Source organism: Gorilla gorilla, chromosome 16, assembly GCF_029281585.2.
Source record: "Gorilla gorilla gorilla isolate KB3781 chromosome 16, NHGRI_mGorGor1-v2.1_pri, whole genome shotgun sequence".
Taxonomy (NCBI): domain Eukaryota; kingdom Metazoa; phylum Chordata; class Mammalia; order Primates; family Hominidae; genus Gorilla; species Gorilla gorilla.
Window position 1 is genome coordinate 43,929,841 of NC_073240.2, and position 17,981 is coordinate 43,947,821.

A 17,981-nucleotide genomic window follows, 5' to 3' on the forward strand; every position below is an offset into this window, starting at 1 on the left:
CTTTGTCTGTTCAGGCTGCTATCACAGAGTAACATAAATTGAGTATCATATAACCAACAGAAATTTATTTATCACTGTTCTGAATGCTGGGAAATCCAAGATCAAGGGAGATTCAGTGTCTGGTGAGGGTCTTCTTTCTGGCTTATGGACGGTGCCTTCTAGCTGTGTTCCAACATGGTAGAAAGGGCAAGACACCTCTCTGGAGCCTGTTTTATAAGGGTATGAATCCCATTCATGAGGGCTTTACCCTCACGACCTAATCACCTCCCAAAGGCTCACCTCCTAATACCATCTACCATAGAGGTTAGGGTGTCAACATATGAATTTTGGGGAACATAAAACATTCAGACCATAGCAACAATTTGTGTGAAAGTCTCTTTGGTCCCAGTGGGGTGGCTCACACCTATAATCCCAACAGTTTGAGAAGCTGAGGCTGGCGGATCGCTTGAGCCCTGGAGTTCAACACCAGCCTGGGCAACATAGTGAAACCCTTTCTCTACCAAAAAAAAAAAAAAAATTAGGTGGGATGGTGTGTGTCTGTAGTCCCAGCTACTTAGGGGGCTGAGGTGGGAGGATTGCTTGAGCCCAGGAGGTCCAGGCTGCAGTGAGCTATGTTCGAGCCACTGCAATCCAGCCTGGGTGATTGAGCAAGACCTCCTGTGCTCAAGTGATCCTCTTATGCCATGTCTTTTAAAATTTTATTTTATTTTACTTTAAGTTCTAGGTACCCGTGCACAACGTGCAGGTTTGTTACACAGGTATACATGTGTCATGTTGGTTTGCTGCACCCATGAACTCGTCATTTACATTAGTTATTTCTCCTAATGCTATCCCTCCCCCTGCCATGTCTTATTAACATAAATCGGGGTGGTGTGAGGGGGTCATATGTGTGTGTGTTTGTGTGTGTGTTGGTTGGTTATACCAAAATTTTCAGTAACTATTAAGAGTAGTGTTAAACAAACAAAAAAAACTAAAGTGTTAATTTTTTTCTTCAATGTTCACTGTAACTTTTCCTTAGTGAATTCTAGCTGTGTTTGAATAGTTTGGTCTTAAAATACTAGATTTTAAGTTCAAAATAACTTATCTTTGAATATAATCATCTCTACATAATAAAATATACCTATTTGCCTACAACTCTTCACAGTAATTTGATGAGATAAAGAGATTTTAGGCAACAACCTGCTAATAGTTTATGCCAGATGTTGACAAACTGTGATTAGTCCAACTATGGTCATTTTTTTACTTCCCTGAGCTAAGAATAGTTTTTACATTTTTTAATGGTTGAAAAAAATCAAAAGAATAGTAACATTTTGTGACACAAGAAAGTTATTCAAAATTTGGATTTCAGTGTCCATAAAGTTTTATTGAGATACTACTACTATGGCTGCTCTCCCAGTGCAACAGCAGAGCTGAGTACTTGTAACAAGGCTCACGTACTATCTGGCCATTTACAGAAAAAGTTTACTTACCCCTTTTCCTGTAATATGATCATCATTTAGCTATACAATGAGAACTCAGGGTAGAATTCAGCTCTACTCTGAATAGAAACTCTACAGTCACACTAAGGTCAACTCTGAATATTGACCTAACCAAAACTGATACAAATTGTTTTGGAAGGATGGGGTCTGGGAGTACAAATGAAAGTGGTCCTTGCAGCATTTCTTGTGATCGTTGTGAGAGGGCTAGTCTCACCTCTTCCTTAGTGGGAATCGGTAGATATCATTTGATCCTGAAAGCCCACAGCATCACTATTGGCAGGTCAAGAGAGATAAGGAGGTCAAAAACAACAGTGAGCTCCAGCATTAAAAAGACTACTCTGGAAGGTGTAAATGGGGAACACTTGAGACCGTTTCTTGGTAGTAAACAACATGGGTTTCTTTTTAGCGGCAAATGTGTTGAAATACTTGCCCCCTTAAACTGAATGTATGGATAGTTTGAGTAAAACAAAAGTATTGAGAAATAGAGCCACTAGTTCCCCACACGGCATGGCCTTGTCCCCCTGACAGTGCTCCTGACAGGAGAGCCCAGACCTCTCTTCACATACCTCCAGTGCCTGGATTGAGTAAAGAGGGTTGCCACTTATCCAGAGCGCCTGATTCATCCCTGAATAGTGAAGTTCAGTTCAGCTTCTACCGAGTCCCACCCAGTTCCGTGGTTTACCAGTTCAGCTTCTACTGAGTCCCACCTAGTTCCGTGGTTTTCTCCCTGTTCCTGGCTCTGCCCTCTCTGCCCTACTCACCTCCCACCCACTTCCCTAAGCATTGAAGTCCAAACGTAAATCCTTCCAGTTTTTGGCGCCCAGGTATTTGACTTGCGCTCCTTTAATGTGGTATTCTGCCTCTCGTTTTCCTGGCCGCCTCCCTGGGACCCAGTTCCAGCTCGCCAGCATCGGCTCCTCACACTCAGTGTTCAGGAGGTATCATCATATCATGGGCTGACAGGAATGACGGGAGAGAAACCTTAGCGCAGTGTGAGTCCCCATGGAAACCGCGCCAACCCCGACCGGGGGCGTGGCCAGCGGGAAGGAGTGGGTCCCCTCTCGAATACTCCGCCCGGCTCTGGGAATGTCACCGACGCTCTGGGGCTTTTGCTAAGAAGCGCTCGCCCAGGAGGAGGCAGGGCAAATTGGTGAACAGGGCGGCGTGTCCTTATACGGGCACGAACTCGCGAGGTCCTGTGAGTAGGTCATACTCTCCTGGCCCCGATGTCTTCCCCTGCTTAATGAGAGGCATCTCCTGGCTCCACAGTATAGACTGTCAGGACTTGACTATCCTCTAAAGAGAATCATGATCAAGTCCCAAGTTCTTGGATAAAATGAATTTGTCCTAGATTATGGGAAAACACATTGTGTGTGTGTGTGTGTGTGTGTGTGTGTGTGTGTGTGTGTGTTTAAAGACTACTTCAGAAAATTGAGAAAATGTAAATGATGTGCAGGTAGGACTTTAATAAATATAAAGGTAAAAATATTATAAATATGGTATTAAGCATTTGGAATTGGAGGTTTCCATTTGTAAAAGTTGCCAATTATTTTTACAGTTTCTAGTAAAATCATATCCCAGCTTCCTGTTACTCTTTCATTTGCAAAGGTGATCATTCTTAGCCTTTTATTCATCTTGCTCATTGACTAGAGTTCCCAGATTATCTCGAATGGGACTGGTATATCCCTTGTGTAGAAACATTGCCTTCCTTTTTTTTTTTTTTTTGAGATGGAGTTTCGCTCTTGTCACCCAGGCTGGAGTGCAGTGGCGTGATCTCAGCTCACTGCAACCTCCACCTCCTGGGTTCAAGAGATTCTCTTGCCTCGGCCTCCCAAGTAGCTGGGATTACAGGCCTTTTAAGATTAAAGACTGTTTTTCATTTTGCTTAATCTTTGGTCTGCTGGTAATGTAGATATTGAGAACCCTTGAGCATGACTTTAAAATGGCAGCAACTTGAATCTTGAAGTATTGGAACACCGGTGTAAACATGAAACACCTTTACACCCATGTATGGATGTGCCATTTTATTTTCTATGACTCTTATTGTGGAACCTTTACTGTAGTTTGTTTCTGGTTTTCTTCTACTATAAACTTTGCCTTCATAAACATACCTATTGGTAAATGTCTCCACACACATCTTTCCTTAGGATAAGTTATTCTAAGTACAAATAACAGGTCAAAGAAATGTACATTTTAAAACACTTCAGGCTGGGCACGGTGGCTCATGCCTGTAATCCTAGCACTTTGGGAGGCTGAGGCGGGCGGATCACGAGGTCAGGAGATCAAGACCATCCTGGCTAACACGGTGAAACCCCGTCTCTACCAAAAATACAAGAAAAATGAGCCAGGTGCAGCGGCAGGCGCCTGTAGTCCCAGCTACTCGGGAGGCTGAGGCAGGAGAATGGCATGAACCCGGGAGGCAGAGCTTGCAGTGAGCCAAGATCGTGCCACCGCACTCCAGCCTGGGCGACAGAGCGAGACTCTGTCTCAAAAAAAAAATAAATAAATAAAATAAACAAACATTTAATGGAGAAAAATAGAGAAATAGAGTGTATACATTTATTATTATTTTGAGATGGAGTCTTGCTCTGTTGCCCAGGCTGGAGTGCAGTGGCATGATGGTGGCTCACTGCAGCCTCCGCCTCCTGGGTTCAAGTGATTCTCCTGCCTCAACCTCTCAAGTAGCTGGGACTACAGGAGTGCACCACCATGGCCAGCTAATTTTTTTGTTAAGACCAGCCCAGGCTGGTCTTAAATTCCTGACCTCAAGGGATTCTCCTGCCTAGACCTCTGAAAACACTGGGATTATAGGTGTGAGCCACTGAGTCTAGCCTTTTCCTGAATTTTTTTTTTTTTTGAGACAAAGTCTCACTCTGTCACCCAGCCTGGAGTGCAGTGGCACAATCTTGTCTCACTGCAACCTCCGCCCCCTGGGTTCAAGTGATTCTTCTGCCTCAGCCTCCTGAATATCTGGGATTACAGGTGTGCACCACCAGGCCCAGCTAATTTTTTGTATTTTTAGTAGAGACAAGGGTTTCACCAAGTTGGCCAGGCTAGCCTTGAATTCCTGACCTCAAATGATCCGCCCACCTCAGCCTCCCAAAGTGCTCAGATTACAGGCACGAGCCATTACACCCAGCCTTCCTGAATATTTTTGATCCACAGTTGGTTGAATCCACGGATGCAGAACCCATGGATATGGAGGGCCGATTGTACATCCATACTGTAAAACCATCACTACTATCCATCTCCAGACTTTTTCATCTTGCAAAACTGAAACAATGTTCCTATTAAACATTAACTCCCCATCCCCACTTCCTCCCCGTCTCTGCAAACCACCATTCCACTTTCTGTCTCTGTGAATTTGACTACTCTAGGTACCTTATATAAGTGGAATCACACAGTGTTTATCTTTTTGTGACTGGCTTATTTCACTTAGTATAATGTCCTTAAGGTTGATCCATGTTGTAATAAGTCAGAAATTCCTTGACCTGTGATTTTTTTTACTTTTGCAGGTGTTTCAGGTTTCTTGTAAAGAGCATTGATTACCTAGATGAAATTCTTCCCAAATTTCTGTTTTGTTAAGGAATAAAAGGAGTGCTCCCTCAAAAGCTTAAAAAGCATATATACCTAAAGTAAAATAGTTCATCCTACCATAAAAACACATGCATGCAAATATTTACTGCAGCACTATTCACAATAGCAAAGACATGGAATCAACCTAAATGCCCATCAATTGTAGACAGGATAATGGAAATGTGGTACACATACACCATGTAATACTACACAGCCATAAAAAAGAATGAGATTATGTCCTTTGCCGCAACATGGATGGATCTGGAGACCATTATCCTAAGCAAACTAATGCAGGAACAGAAAACCAAATACCATATGTTCTCACTTAAAAGTGCGAGCTAAACAACGAGAACACATAGACACAAAGAGGGAAATGACACACACGGACCTACTTGAGGGTGGAGGGTAGGAGGAGGGAGAGGATCAGAAAAAAAAATACCTGTTGGGTACTGTGCTTATTATCTGGGTGACTAAATAATCTGTACACCAAACCCCTGTGACATGCAGTTTACCTGAATAACAATCCTGCACCTGTACCCCTAAACCTAAAATTAAAGTTAAAAAAAAAAGCTTTAAAAATGTCTAGTACACACCAGTGTTCATTGTAGCATCATACACAATAGCCAAAAGGGGAAAACAACCCAGGTATCCATCAACAGATGAATGGATAAACAAAATGTGGTCTATACATACAATGCAATATTATTCAGCCTTAAACGGAAGGAAATTGTGGCACATGCTACAACATGGATGAACCTTGAAGCCATTATGTTAAGGGCTGATGGTTGCATAACAATATGGATGTACTTAATTGCACTGAATTACACAACGTCTCACTCTATTGCTTGGGCTGGAGTGCAGTGGCGCAAAATTTCGGCTCACTGCAGCCTTGATCACCGGGGTTTAGGTGATCCTCCCACCTCAGCCTCCCAGGTAGCTGAGACTACAGGCATGCACCCACCACACCCTGCTAATTTTTTGTATTTTTAGTAGAGACAGGGTTTTGCCATGTTGTGCAGGCTGGTCTCAATCTCCTGGGCTCAAGCAATCTGCCTGCCTTGGCCTCCCAAAGTGTTGGGATTACAGGGGTGAGCCACTGTGCTCAGCCTATTTTACCACAGTTTAAAAAAATAATTAAAAATAATCTTAATCCCAGCACTTTGGGAGGCCGAGGCGGGCGGATTACTTGAGGCCAGGAGTTTGAGGCAAGCCTAGCCAACATGGTGAAACCCTGTCTCTACTAAAAAATACAAAAATTAGCCGTACGTCGTGGCCCACGTCTGTAATCCCAGCTACTTGGGAGGCTGAGGCACAAGAATTGCTGGAACCCAGGAGGCGGAGGTTGCAGGGAGCCAATATTGTACCACTGCACTCCAGCCTGGACGACAGACAGACCTAGACTCTGTTTCAAAAAACAAACAAACAAACAAACAAACAAACTTTATACATATGCAACCTATTTTAATTACATTACTTTAGCTCTCTATATAAATGACTTCACAAAACGATTTAATACTATATTTTTGTATTTTTAACAAAGTCAGTAAGATAGTGATTTGAAGACAATTATGGCTGGGTGTAGTGGCTCACGCCTGTGATGCTAGCATTTTGGGAGGCCAAGGCAGGTGGATCACTTGAGGTCAGGAGTTTGAAACCAGCCTAGCCAACATGAAGAAACCCTGTCTCTACTAAAAATATTTTTAAACATTATTCAGGTGTGGTGGCGGGCTCCTGTAATCCCAGCTACTTGGGAGGCTGAAGCAGAATCGCTTGAACCCAGGAGGTGGAAGTTGCAGTGAACCAAGATCCCATAATTGTACTCCAGCCTGGGCAACAAGAGCAAAACTTTATCCTCCGCCCCCCGACCGCCCCCTCCGCCCAAAAAAAGACAATTTCTGCATCTTATGTTTATGAGAGTCACTTAATTCAATATATGGCTGTTGGTGACAATGTACGTTGTACTGTAAAATGTCTGAGTGATACATTCTCCCTTGACTTTGGCTCTAGGTAAGTTTGCTTTCATGGTGAATTGCTGCCTGCTTTCTTTATAAGAAGAACTCTATTTACCTTTCTGCTTTGACTGTCAGGAACTGAGACGCCTTTTATGCTGAATTGAAGTGATTAGCTGGTCAAACCAGTATTTCCCTGGAGAATCATTAACCATCATTAAATAAATAATATCCTGTTCCTATTCACTTTGAACACCATGAGTGAAGTGGCTTGGTTGGAGTACAGTGTCTGAAATTGAGACTGCTGGCTTTTGTGACTTTGGACCTTGTCCAAATACTTTAACAGCATGATTCTTCCTCTTGTTGTGCCCCATTTCTAGAAAATGATTTCCTGTATCTTTGAGGTTTCTCTAATGTTACGGGAAGTCAGGGACCCTAAACGGAGGGATCGGCTGGAGCCATGGCAGAGGAACATAAACTGTAAAGATTTCATGGACATTTATCAGTTCCCAGATACTTTTATAATTTCTTATGCCTGTTTTTACTTTAATCCCTTAATCCTGTTATCTTCATAAGCTAAGGATATACGTCACCTCAGGACCACTGTGATAATTGTGTTAACTGCACAAATTGATTGTAAAACATATGTGTTTGAACAATATGAAATCAGTGCACCTTGAAACAGAACAGAATAACAGCGATGATTAGGCAACAAGGGAAGACAACCATAAGGTCTGACTGCCTGCGGGGTCAGGCAAAAAGAGCCATATTTTTCTTCTTGCAGAGAGCCTGTAAATGGATGTGCAAGTAGGAGCGATATCGCTAAATTCTTTTCCTAGCAAGAAATATTAATATTAATATCCTGGGAAAGGAATGCATTCCTGGGGGGCAGTCTATAAACGGAGGCTCTGGGAGTGTCTGTCTTATGTGGTTGAGATAAGGACTGAGATACGCTCTGGTCTCCTGCAGTACCCTCAGGCTTACTAGGGTGGGGAAAAACTGCCCTGGTAAATTTGTGGTCAGACCAGTTCTCTGCTCTCAAACCCTGTTTTCTGTTATTTAAGATGTTTATCAAGACAATATGTGCACCGATGAACATAGACCCTTATCAGTAGTTCTGCTTTTGCCGTTTGCCTTGTGATCTTTGTTGGACCCTTATTAGTAGTTCTGCTTTTTGCCCTTTGAAGCATGTGATCTTTGTACCTACTCCCTGTCCTTACACTCCCTCCCCTTTTGAAACCCTTAATAAAAAACTTGCTGGTTTGAAGCTCAGGTGGGCATCATGGTCCTCCCGATATGTGATGTCACCCCCGGTGGCCCAGCTGTAAAATTCCTCTCTTTGTGCTCTTTCTCTTTATTTCTCAGCCAGCTGACACTTATGGAAAATAGAAAGAACCTACGTTGAAATATTGGGGGCGGGTTCCCCATACTCTAAGGTTTTTGCAAATGCATTTTACATATGCCACATTCCTTGGGTTTTAAATTAGATCATCTCAATCATGTCTCCCAAATTTGGTTTTAAAATATCCTTCCACATGTTTTCTAGTGGTGTAGTATTAGATAAAACCAAAACCAAAATTTTATTTTATTGATATGGGTAATGCTCTCCATTCATACATTACAGCCCTGGTCCCTCAGTCACTAGGTTCCACATTTTGGCACTATTAAAAAAAAAAACAAAACTCTTATTTTCTTCCCTTGAATATCCAATCAGGTGCCATGTTCTATAGTTTTTATTTTTAAAATTATTGTTACATCTGATTATTCCTTTCTAATCTCAATGTTGTATTCTCCCATCTTTCTTCTTCAGGTCTTTGTAATTACCCCACTACCTGGATTATTGCAATCTCCTTCCAACAGGATTCTCTCTCACATCTATCCTCTGGACAGCCAGTTCTCTATGCCGTTGCCAGATCCATCTTGCCAAAGCAGAACTCTGTTGTCTTCACTCTTGGCATTTACAAAGGCCTTCCTCAATGTGCCTCAAGCCAAGGGTCTGGTCTAATTACCATTATTCCTCTTGGCATAGCCTAGCCAAACTGAAACACTCACTGTCCCTGCAACATGCCCTGCATTTTCTCATCTTAATGCTTTGGTTCGTGTTGTTAGGTCTTAGTGCAAAGTGCTTTTACCCACCCCAACCTCAATCTCTGCCAGTCAAGAAATATTACCCATCCTTTATATGTGGCCTCCATAATTAAACTTTTCTTGATTCTTTCCAAAGATGTACTGTCTCCTAGTTTGTTGTTGCTTTTGTTGTTGGTGGTGGTGGTGTTTGAGACAGTATCTCGCTCTGTCACCCAGGCTGGAGTGCAGTGGTCCAATCTCAGCTCACTACAACCTCCACCTAACGGATTCAAGTGATTCTCCTCCCTCAGCCTCCCGAGTAGCTGGGACTACAAGCACGTGCCACCATGCATGGCTAATTTTTTTGTATTTTTAGTAGAGACGGGCTTTCACCATGTTAGCCAGGATGGTCTGGATCTCCTGACCTGGTGATCTGCCCGCCTCAGCCTCCCGAAGTGCTGGGATTACAGGCGTGAGCCACCGTGCCCAGCTTCTCTCTCCTAGTTTTAACTTTCCCCCTGCCTTTTATATCTGGTCATCTATTGTGGCAAAAATCATATTCTTCATATATTAAACATACTTATGTATGTCTCTCTCCTACATAAGCTCTTAAGATAATGAACTATAGCTCTTTGCCTACTTACCTTTATGTTTCTTTATGTTTTCTGATTAGATCAATGTATTCTATTCCAAAGGTACTCCAAAATTTAATTGAAAATTTTAAATTGAAAATTCAATTTAATTGAAATTGGCATAAATCCAATACTGACAACATACCCCAAGGAAAAAACTCAAAGGGAGTTTTTTTTAAAGAGCACTATTTGTGTAAAAATATTCACTCAGCCGGGCGCAGTGGCTTATGCCTGTAATCCCAGCACTTTGGGAGGCCAAGGCAGGTGGGTCACGAGGTCAGGAGATTGAGACTATCCTGGCTAACATGGTGAAAACCCGTCTCTACTAAAAATACAAAAAATTAGCCGGGCATGGTGGCGGGTGCCTGTAGTCCCAGCTACTCAGGAGGCTGAGGCAGGAGAATGGCATGAAGCCGGGAGGTAGAGCTTGCAGTGAGCAGAGATGGCGCCACTGCACTCTGGCCTGGGTGGCAGAGCGAGACTCTGTCTCAAAAAAAAAAAAAAAATATATATATATATATATATATAATATATATGTATATATATATACACACACACACACGTGTATACATTTACTCAGAACAGGCAGAAGCGGATAAGATGGCAGCAGCAGCTGATCAGTGTGGGAGAACCGGTGGTAGTGGAGGCAGTAGTGGGGCTGGCGGTGGTTCCAGGTGCGGGACAGGCAGTGCCCATAGCAGCTTGTTGGATAAGTGGAAGACAAATGATAAGCCTGTAAAAATTGACAAGTGGGATGGATTAGCTGTGAAAAACTCTTTGGATGATTCTGCCAAAAAGTTACTTCTGGAAAAATACAAATATGTGGAGAATTTTGGTCTCATTGATGGTCGCCTTACCATCTGTACAATCTCCTGTTTCTTTGCCATAGTGGCTTTGATTTGGGATTATATGCACCCCTTTCCATAGTCCAAACCCATTTTGGCTTTGTGCGTCATATCCTATTTTATGATGATGGGGATTTTGACCATTTATACCTCATATAAGGAGAGGAGCATCTTTCTCGTGGCCCACAGGAAAGATCCTATAGGAATGGATCCTGATGATATTTGGCAACTGTCCTCCAGTCTTAAAAGGTTTGATGACAAATACACCTCTAAGCTGACCTTCATCAGTGGGAGAACAAAGCAGCAGCGGGAAGCCGAATTCACCAAGTCCATTGCTAAGTTTTTTGATCACAGTGGGACACTGGTCATGGATGCACATGAGCCTGAAATATCCAAGCTCCATGACAGTCTCGCCGTAGAAAGAAAAATAAGGCCGGGCGCGGTAGTTCACGCCTATAATCCCAGCACTTTGGGAGGCCGAGGCGGGCAGATCACAAGGTCAGGAGATCAAGACCATCCTGGCTAACACGGTGAAACCCCGTCTCTACTAAAAATACAAAAAATTATCCAGGTATGGTGGCACGCGCCTATAGTCCCAGCTACTGGGGAGGCTGAGGCAGGAGAATGGCCTGAACCTGGGAGGTGGAGCTTGCAGTGAGCCGAGATTGCACCACTGCACTCCAGCCTGGGTGACAGAGCGAGACTCCGTCTCTAAAAAAAAAAAAAAAGAAAGAAAAGAAAAGAAAAATAAAATAGCCAATTCTAAAAGTAGCCCTCTTTCTGTTGGATCTTGCTGAATTACTGGTTTGTGGGGTGGCGGAGATAAAAAGAATTTAAAATGGATAAAGTAAAAAAAGTTTAAAAATCCCTGTTTTGTCCTGAAATTTTAGTCTGTTCTGGATAAATAGGATTTTCTGAGACAGATATGAGAAGTTGTAGCTCTGATGTCTAGCTGTAGTCTCCTGGGTCTGCTGATTGCATTATTTTAATTTGCTTTTCTGGGAAAGCAGTTTTGCTAAAAGCTGTACAGACTTTCCTTTGTACCTAGTAGTACTTTATATAGTATAGCTTTGGGCCGTGTAGCATTTTAAGACTCAATTAATAAAAAATTAATCTGTTGCTGACTCTGTTAATTCCTATTTCCACATGTATTTCCTTGAAGAATTCAGGATACGACTTCTTGAGTATGACAGTTTTCCTTCACACACTATTTTTGTGGGTGTGTATATATCTGATTTGGGGAGAATTTAAAAAACACATAGCTTTTTAATTTGTTTGAAACAGACCTTTTGCCTGTTACATTTTGTGCTCTTAACCAATTACAGAAGCCAATGACATGTTAGTTTTATATTGTGTTTTCCACTAGTATATCCCTGTTGATTTGTTTGTGCCTTTTATTCACTGCCATTTTCTAAAATTTTTTTCAATAAAAGGAAGGAAGACGTGAAAAAAATTACTCAGAACAGCAATATATAATAAACAATTAAAAAATCAACAATAAGGGAGTTGTTAGATAAATTAAGGTAGGGCTGAATCTAATTCTCCTGGGTCTGGCCCATAGGAAGTATTTAATACTTATTAAATGAATGGTATACTACCGTGTTGCAATATTATTTAATCAGGTGCATGAGAAATCAGGTTAAGGGAAAAATAACTTTCACAAAACATAGGAATTACATCTATAGAAAACCTATGCTGCCGGGCGCGGTGGCTCAGCCTGTAGTCCCAGCACTTTGGGAGGCGGAGGCGGGAGGATCGCTTGAACCTAGGAGTTCCGAGGCCAGCCCGGGCAACACAGACAGATCCCAGTCTCTACAAAAACTATATTTAAAAAATTAGCTGGGCGTGGTGGTGCGAGCCTGTAATTCCAGCTACTTAAGGTCAGGGAGGTCGAGGCTGCAGTGAGCCATGATCGCGCCACTGCATTCCTGCCTGGGGGATAGAGACCCTGTCTGAGAAGTGAAGGAAAGGGGAATGGTAGAGGGAAGGGGAAGAGAAAGAAAAGAAAACCTATGGAGGCACGTTAATAATCAGAAGGGGCCAGAGGAAGCCACCTGCCACATTTGTGAGACAATTTAAAAGGCGTCCTCATACATTCTCACTTTGATACAACAACCCTGCAAAGTGCGCACGGAAGATGTTACTAACTCCGTTTTACAGGTAAGGAGATCGACCCACTGAGGTCAGGAGTGACTGACCAAGGCGGAGCCAGGACTCTAGCCCCCGCCTCCCGGCCACTGGTCCCGGTCTCCTTCCCCGCCACCACTCGGCCACCGTCATTGGTGTTCAGACTTTCGGTTCTCTTTTCTGTGATCGTATTACTTATGCAAAACGAGCCCAGTCACTTGCGCGGCCAGAGAGGGGCAGGTGCTGGGCGGCGGCTGACGGGCGCAGCACCCTAGGCCCAGTGTCTGGCTCCAGCCCCGCATCCGGCGCCGGCCCCGCATCCGGCTCTGGCCCTGCGACAATAGAGTCCGGAAGTGCAGGCAAAGCGGCTCCCGGGAGCGCCGCGCGGTCCTGCGCGGGATCAGCGAGGGCCGCGCCGCGGCGGGCGGGCGGCATGGCTGCAGTGCTGGCTCTCAGGGTGGTCGCGGGGTTGGCGGCCGCAGCGCTGGTGGCCATGCTCTTGGAGCACTACGGCCTGGCGGGCCAGCCCTCGCCGCTGCCGCGCCCCGCGCCCCCCAGGAGGCCGCACCCCGCGCCAGGGCCTGGAGACAGCAACATCTTCTGGGGCCTGCAGGTGACGCGGCGGGAAGCCGGGCCGGGAGGCAGGTGCAGATCGGGCACCGTGCGGTGGGACCCTGGCGGGTGTTGGGCCCCACGCTCCAGGCTGGGGACCTCAGGTTGTAACTCGAGGCTCTGTCTAGTGCTGGCCCTGTCCTTACCTGGGGGGTTCGTTATGCATTGCCTCTTTGCCTTTTCCTTCTGCCAGAGAGAGCCGCTGAGCCGCCCCTCCCCATGCTGCCTCTTCCTGGCTCAGATCTCTCTGTTCAATACCTGTTTTCGGCAGATATCCGACATTCACCTGAGCAGGTTTCGAGATCCAGGCAGAGCGGTAGACTTAGAGAAATTCTGTTCTGAAACTATTGACATCATTCAACCAGCTCTCGTCCTAGCAACAGGTAGGGAGGCTTGCCGTGCTGTGGTGGTGTTCTGTGGTCCGCATGGTAGAACTCTAGCCAGGGCTGTGGCTTTTCACTTTGGGGACGTTGGGATCAGTATAGCCACAGCCCCAGGTGAGCTCTGTGAGGTGGAAGAGATTGGACATTCTAACCCCTTCGCCTATGGATAACTGAATGAGTCAAGATCCAGGCAAAATGATTTGACGTAGCAAGGTTTTGTCAAAGCAGTAGAAGCAAGGCTCCTGGTTCTCATGTCAGTCTGTTGTCTGATATATTTGTATCTGGTTTTTGTTCTTGTTGTTGTTACAGTTCTGGTTGTGAGAATTAGGGAAAAGCCTGTAACCACGAATCAGAAGTTCTCTTCTTTTGCTAACTTTTCTATTTTCTTTACATTATTAATCTTATATTTTCAGTTGTTTGAGGCTTCCGGTGACCCAGGGCACTTTTTCTTCATCCTTTGATAGTTTTATGACTTGAGTTTTCTAGACTCTTCAAACCCTTTATTTGCTTTCAAACTGTAGTGGGGAGAAGAAGCTAAAGGAGCATCTATCTATCTTGCTTACTGGGGAATTCATCACTCATCCACCTTATTGAAGCATCTCTGCTGACATGAAAGGGTATCAGTTCTGATTTAATGGATGAGCCTCCATAAAACGTTTTCTGTTTAGTTCCCTATAAATTTTGGTATTTTGTTGTCCAATTGCACCTGCCACATTGCTTCTTGCTGTAAAAATAATACTTGGTCAAATCACATATTCTGATTTTGTGGTTTGGAAAATATGGTTGCCATAGATATTAGGCACCCACTCAGAGTATTGGAATTTCTTATAAATCATTTTCATTTTATCAGAGTCTATTGATGCATTTTGTACTGTTCTCTTTAAAGATTTTTTTAACAACCCATTTCGAATATCACAGGAGACTGAACAGGCATTTGCTAACCTATAAGAAACAAAGTCCTTGCTGAGAAAATCTTGTTAGTTTAGATGGCTCGATTTGGACATTGGTGGTCTCGTGAGCAGTTATGCTTATACACGTTGAGTGCTTTAAGTATCCTTGTTCCTTCAGTGTACATATCTAAAAAAAATGGAACCCCCAGTAGTTTATTTTGCATTGTGATTCAATTCTTGTGTAAACCTACAGGAGACCTGACAGATGCCAAAACAAAGGAACAGTTGGGATCCAGGCAGCATGAGGTAGAATGGCAAACCTACCAGGGTATTCTGAAGAAGACAAGAGTCATGGAAAAAACCAAGTGGCTGGATATCAAAGGAAATCATGGTAAGAGCCAAGAGCCAGATACAATAAAGACAAGAGTTTTTTTCCCTCTTCAGGAACCTAGATTTTCCAACTTAGATTGTAAAATTATAAAGTGGGACATTTACATATACTAAAGGTCACATCTCTGAAATACAACTATATAATGTGGTTTTAAAACTTCAAATATCATTGTTAGCCTTTGAGATGACAATTGGTATGGTCCTTTTTTTGTGACATATGCTGCTTCTTTTTTTTTATTATTATTATACTTTAAGTTCTGGGATACATGTGCAGAATGTGCAGGTTTGTTACATAGGTATACATGTGCCATGGTGGTTTGCTGCACCCATCAACCTGTCATCTACATTAGGTATTTCTCCTAATGCTATCCCTCCCCCTGCCCCCATCCCCCAGTCCTTTTTTCTGTACATGGAAAAAATATGAGTTTTAGCAAAACTCATGCAGACAGATGTTTTAATAAATATACATTTTGCTAAGTGAAAGAAGGCAAACCCGTAAGTCTGCATACTGTATGATTTCATTTATATGACATTCAGGAAAAGGCAAAACAATAGACAGAGAACAGATTGTAGTTACCAGAGGATAGGGATTGGGAGAGAGATTAACTGCAAACAAGCATCATGGAGAATTTTTGGTGGTGATGGAACTAGTCTGTATTTTGATTGTGGTGGTGGACTTCAGGTTCACTATATATTTGTCAAAATCCATAGAACTGTAAGTCACAAAGAATGAATTTTACTGTGTGCAAATTTTAAAAACTTAGCTTTTATTTTTTCTTTTTAAAATTTACTATTATTATTATTATTATTATTTTGTGAGACAGAGTCTCACTCTGTCACCCAGGCTGGAGTGCAGTAGTGCAATCTCAGCTCACTGCAACCTTCGTCTCCCGAGTTCAAGCGATTCCCCTGCCTCAACCTCCTGAGTAGCTGGGATTACAGACAGGTACCACTCTGCCCAGTTAATTTTTTTTTTTTTTTTTTTTGGTATTTTTAGAAGAGGTGGGGTTTCACCACATTGGCCAGGCTGGTCTCAAACTCCTGACCTCAAATGATCTGCCCCCGCTCAGCCTTCTAAAGTGGTGGGATTACAGGCGCGAGCCACCACGCCTGGCTTATTATTATTTTTTTGACAGGGTCTTGCTGTGTCACTCAGCCTGGAGTGCAGTGGTGTGAGTATAGCTCACTGCAGCCTTGACCTGAGCTTAAATGATCCTCCCACCTCAGCCCCCCAAGTAGCTGGGACTACAAGCATGCATCACCATACCCTGCTAATTTTTGAAGTTTTTTTTTGTGGAGTTGGGGTCTTGCTATGTTGCTTAGGCTGATCTCAAACTCCTGGGCTCAAGTGATCCTCCTACCTCATTCTCCCAAAGTGCTGGGATTACAGGTGTGAGTCACTGCACCTAGCTTAAAAAGTTTAAATTGCAAACAAATCTCCATAGGCATGAACAGGGAAATGGATAATCCTTTCCCTTTTTTAGATTATCATTGTGTTGGTAAGGAAATGAACTCTTCTCCAAAAGAGTCCTGATGGTAGTGTATTTGTTTGATTTATAAAGGTTGACTTTTTTATTAGCTAAGTACTTCATTTGTCTACTTTATCTGATCAGTAGATCAGGCATGAATCCACTTCTTGCTGGCTTTTAGAATCACATGATTAAGACAAGAGCAATTACAGTTCAATCTTATAATTTCAAAGTTATTTATTCTGAGTGGTATAGAATTCAAAGTACCTGTTTTTCTCTAGTATACTAAGTGCCTTAAATAAGTTTCCAGATAATCTGAATTTTGTTAAGATATCAAAATTTTAAAGTATCAATCTAATTGATTGGCATTCTGCCATTAAAACTGTTACAGAAAGATGACAGAGGCTGCTACAGTCACGCCATGCCTAGCTAAGTCTGTGCCAGCAGAGGCAGAGAGCTTGTGGTGGGCCAGTTGCTCCTGCTGGAGCCTCAGTTAAATCTGAAGATCCCACTGTCCCAACCCTCCCACAGATGTGCACCGGGCTGTACTTTGGCTTAAGACTGCAGGTGGACATCTCCTCTGCCCGGGAATCATTGAGTGTGTAGACAGGACAGCCTCCATGGAAGGCTGGTCATACCAGAGTCCCACCTTGGCACAGGCCTTGCCATTGAGGCAGCTCTACTGTCTGTGCTGGTCTGAGGGTGGGCTGCCTGTCATGGGGGCAGCCGTTTCCCAGGGGGTGTTCATTGCCGTCATCTGCAATGCCTCATAGGCTTCTTGCTGCTTCTGCTCCGAGTCATTCTCTGCCGGGCCTACACTCTTGCTATGCCAATATTGACTGTCTCTACAGATTTAGTCCCACCTCCAGCCCTGGCCCCTATCCTGAAAAGGTACCACTGCCCAAGAAACCTAGCCATGAAGGCAGCTACCTGCTGCAGCCCTGAAGGCCCCTGGCTTAGCCTGGAGCTTGGGACCTAAGTCCACCCCACCCACATCCTGGAATCAAGATTCCAGGGTTTTAGCCAGCCTAGGGTCTAGAACTTGGAGCCTAACCTGCTTGGATTGGACTCAGCAACCCAGAGTCTAGCCATACTGGTTCTAGGAGAGGCTCAGTGGCCCTAGAGAGATGGGCCATGGTGGGAGTTCATGAGTTGGTGGTAGGGGCAGGGCCATCTGGACTCTGTTCTGAGTCAGGGGCTGAGTCTACCCTTTCCTTAGGCTAAGCACTTCTAGGTGGGGGAAGCAAACTGAAACCCATGGCAATAATGGGAGGTTGTCCAGGATGTGCCCCTCTCCTAGTCCTCCCACTGTTTGCTGAATAATAAATGGAATGGCTCTACCCTGGGGGTGTGTGTGGGAGAATTGTTATAGAAAGAATTATTTTCCCTTAGTCATTAAAGAAAATGTTTGCATTCTTTTTTTAATGTGGATGAATGTTTGCTTTTTTTTTTTTTTTAAATTAGATGCATTCAATATTCCAAGTCTGGACAGCATCAAGAATTATTACAGGTACTGTAATAAACAGAAGACAGACCACTATGTAGAGTCAGTGTTATAAGGAA

The 17,981-nt window shown here is 43.6% G+C and overlaps 1 protein-coding gene and 1 pseudogene across 11 annotated transcripts in view; both read left to right on the forward strand.

Annotated features, from left to right (window-relative positions):
• The first annotated feature begins 10,302 nt into the window (after window positions 1–10,302).
• Window positions 10,303–11,731, forward strand: LOC101125541 (signal peptidase complex subunit 2-like; annotated as a pseudogene).
• Window positions 11,732–12,773: 1,042 nt separating this feature from the next.
• TMEM62 (transmembrane protein 62) overlaps window positions 12,774–17,981 on the forward strand; it is a 53,671-nt gene continuing 48,463 nt past the window's right edge. For 2 of the 11 annotated variants that reach the window (XM_063698508.1, XM_063698509.1), the window contains exons 1-3: window positions 13,302–13,319; window positions 13,558–13,669; window positions 14,813–14,950. In XM_063698508.1, coding sequence (XP_063554578.1) covers window positions 14,871–14,950 — 80 coding nt within the window. In that variant the 5' untranslated portion in view covers window positions 13,302–13,319; window positions 13,558–13,669; window positions 14,813–14,870. The other 9 variants (XM_031002082.3, XM_055363529.2, XM_031002083.3 and 6 more) reach the window with 9 other exon arrangements.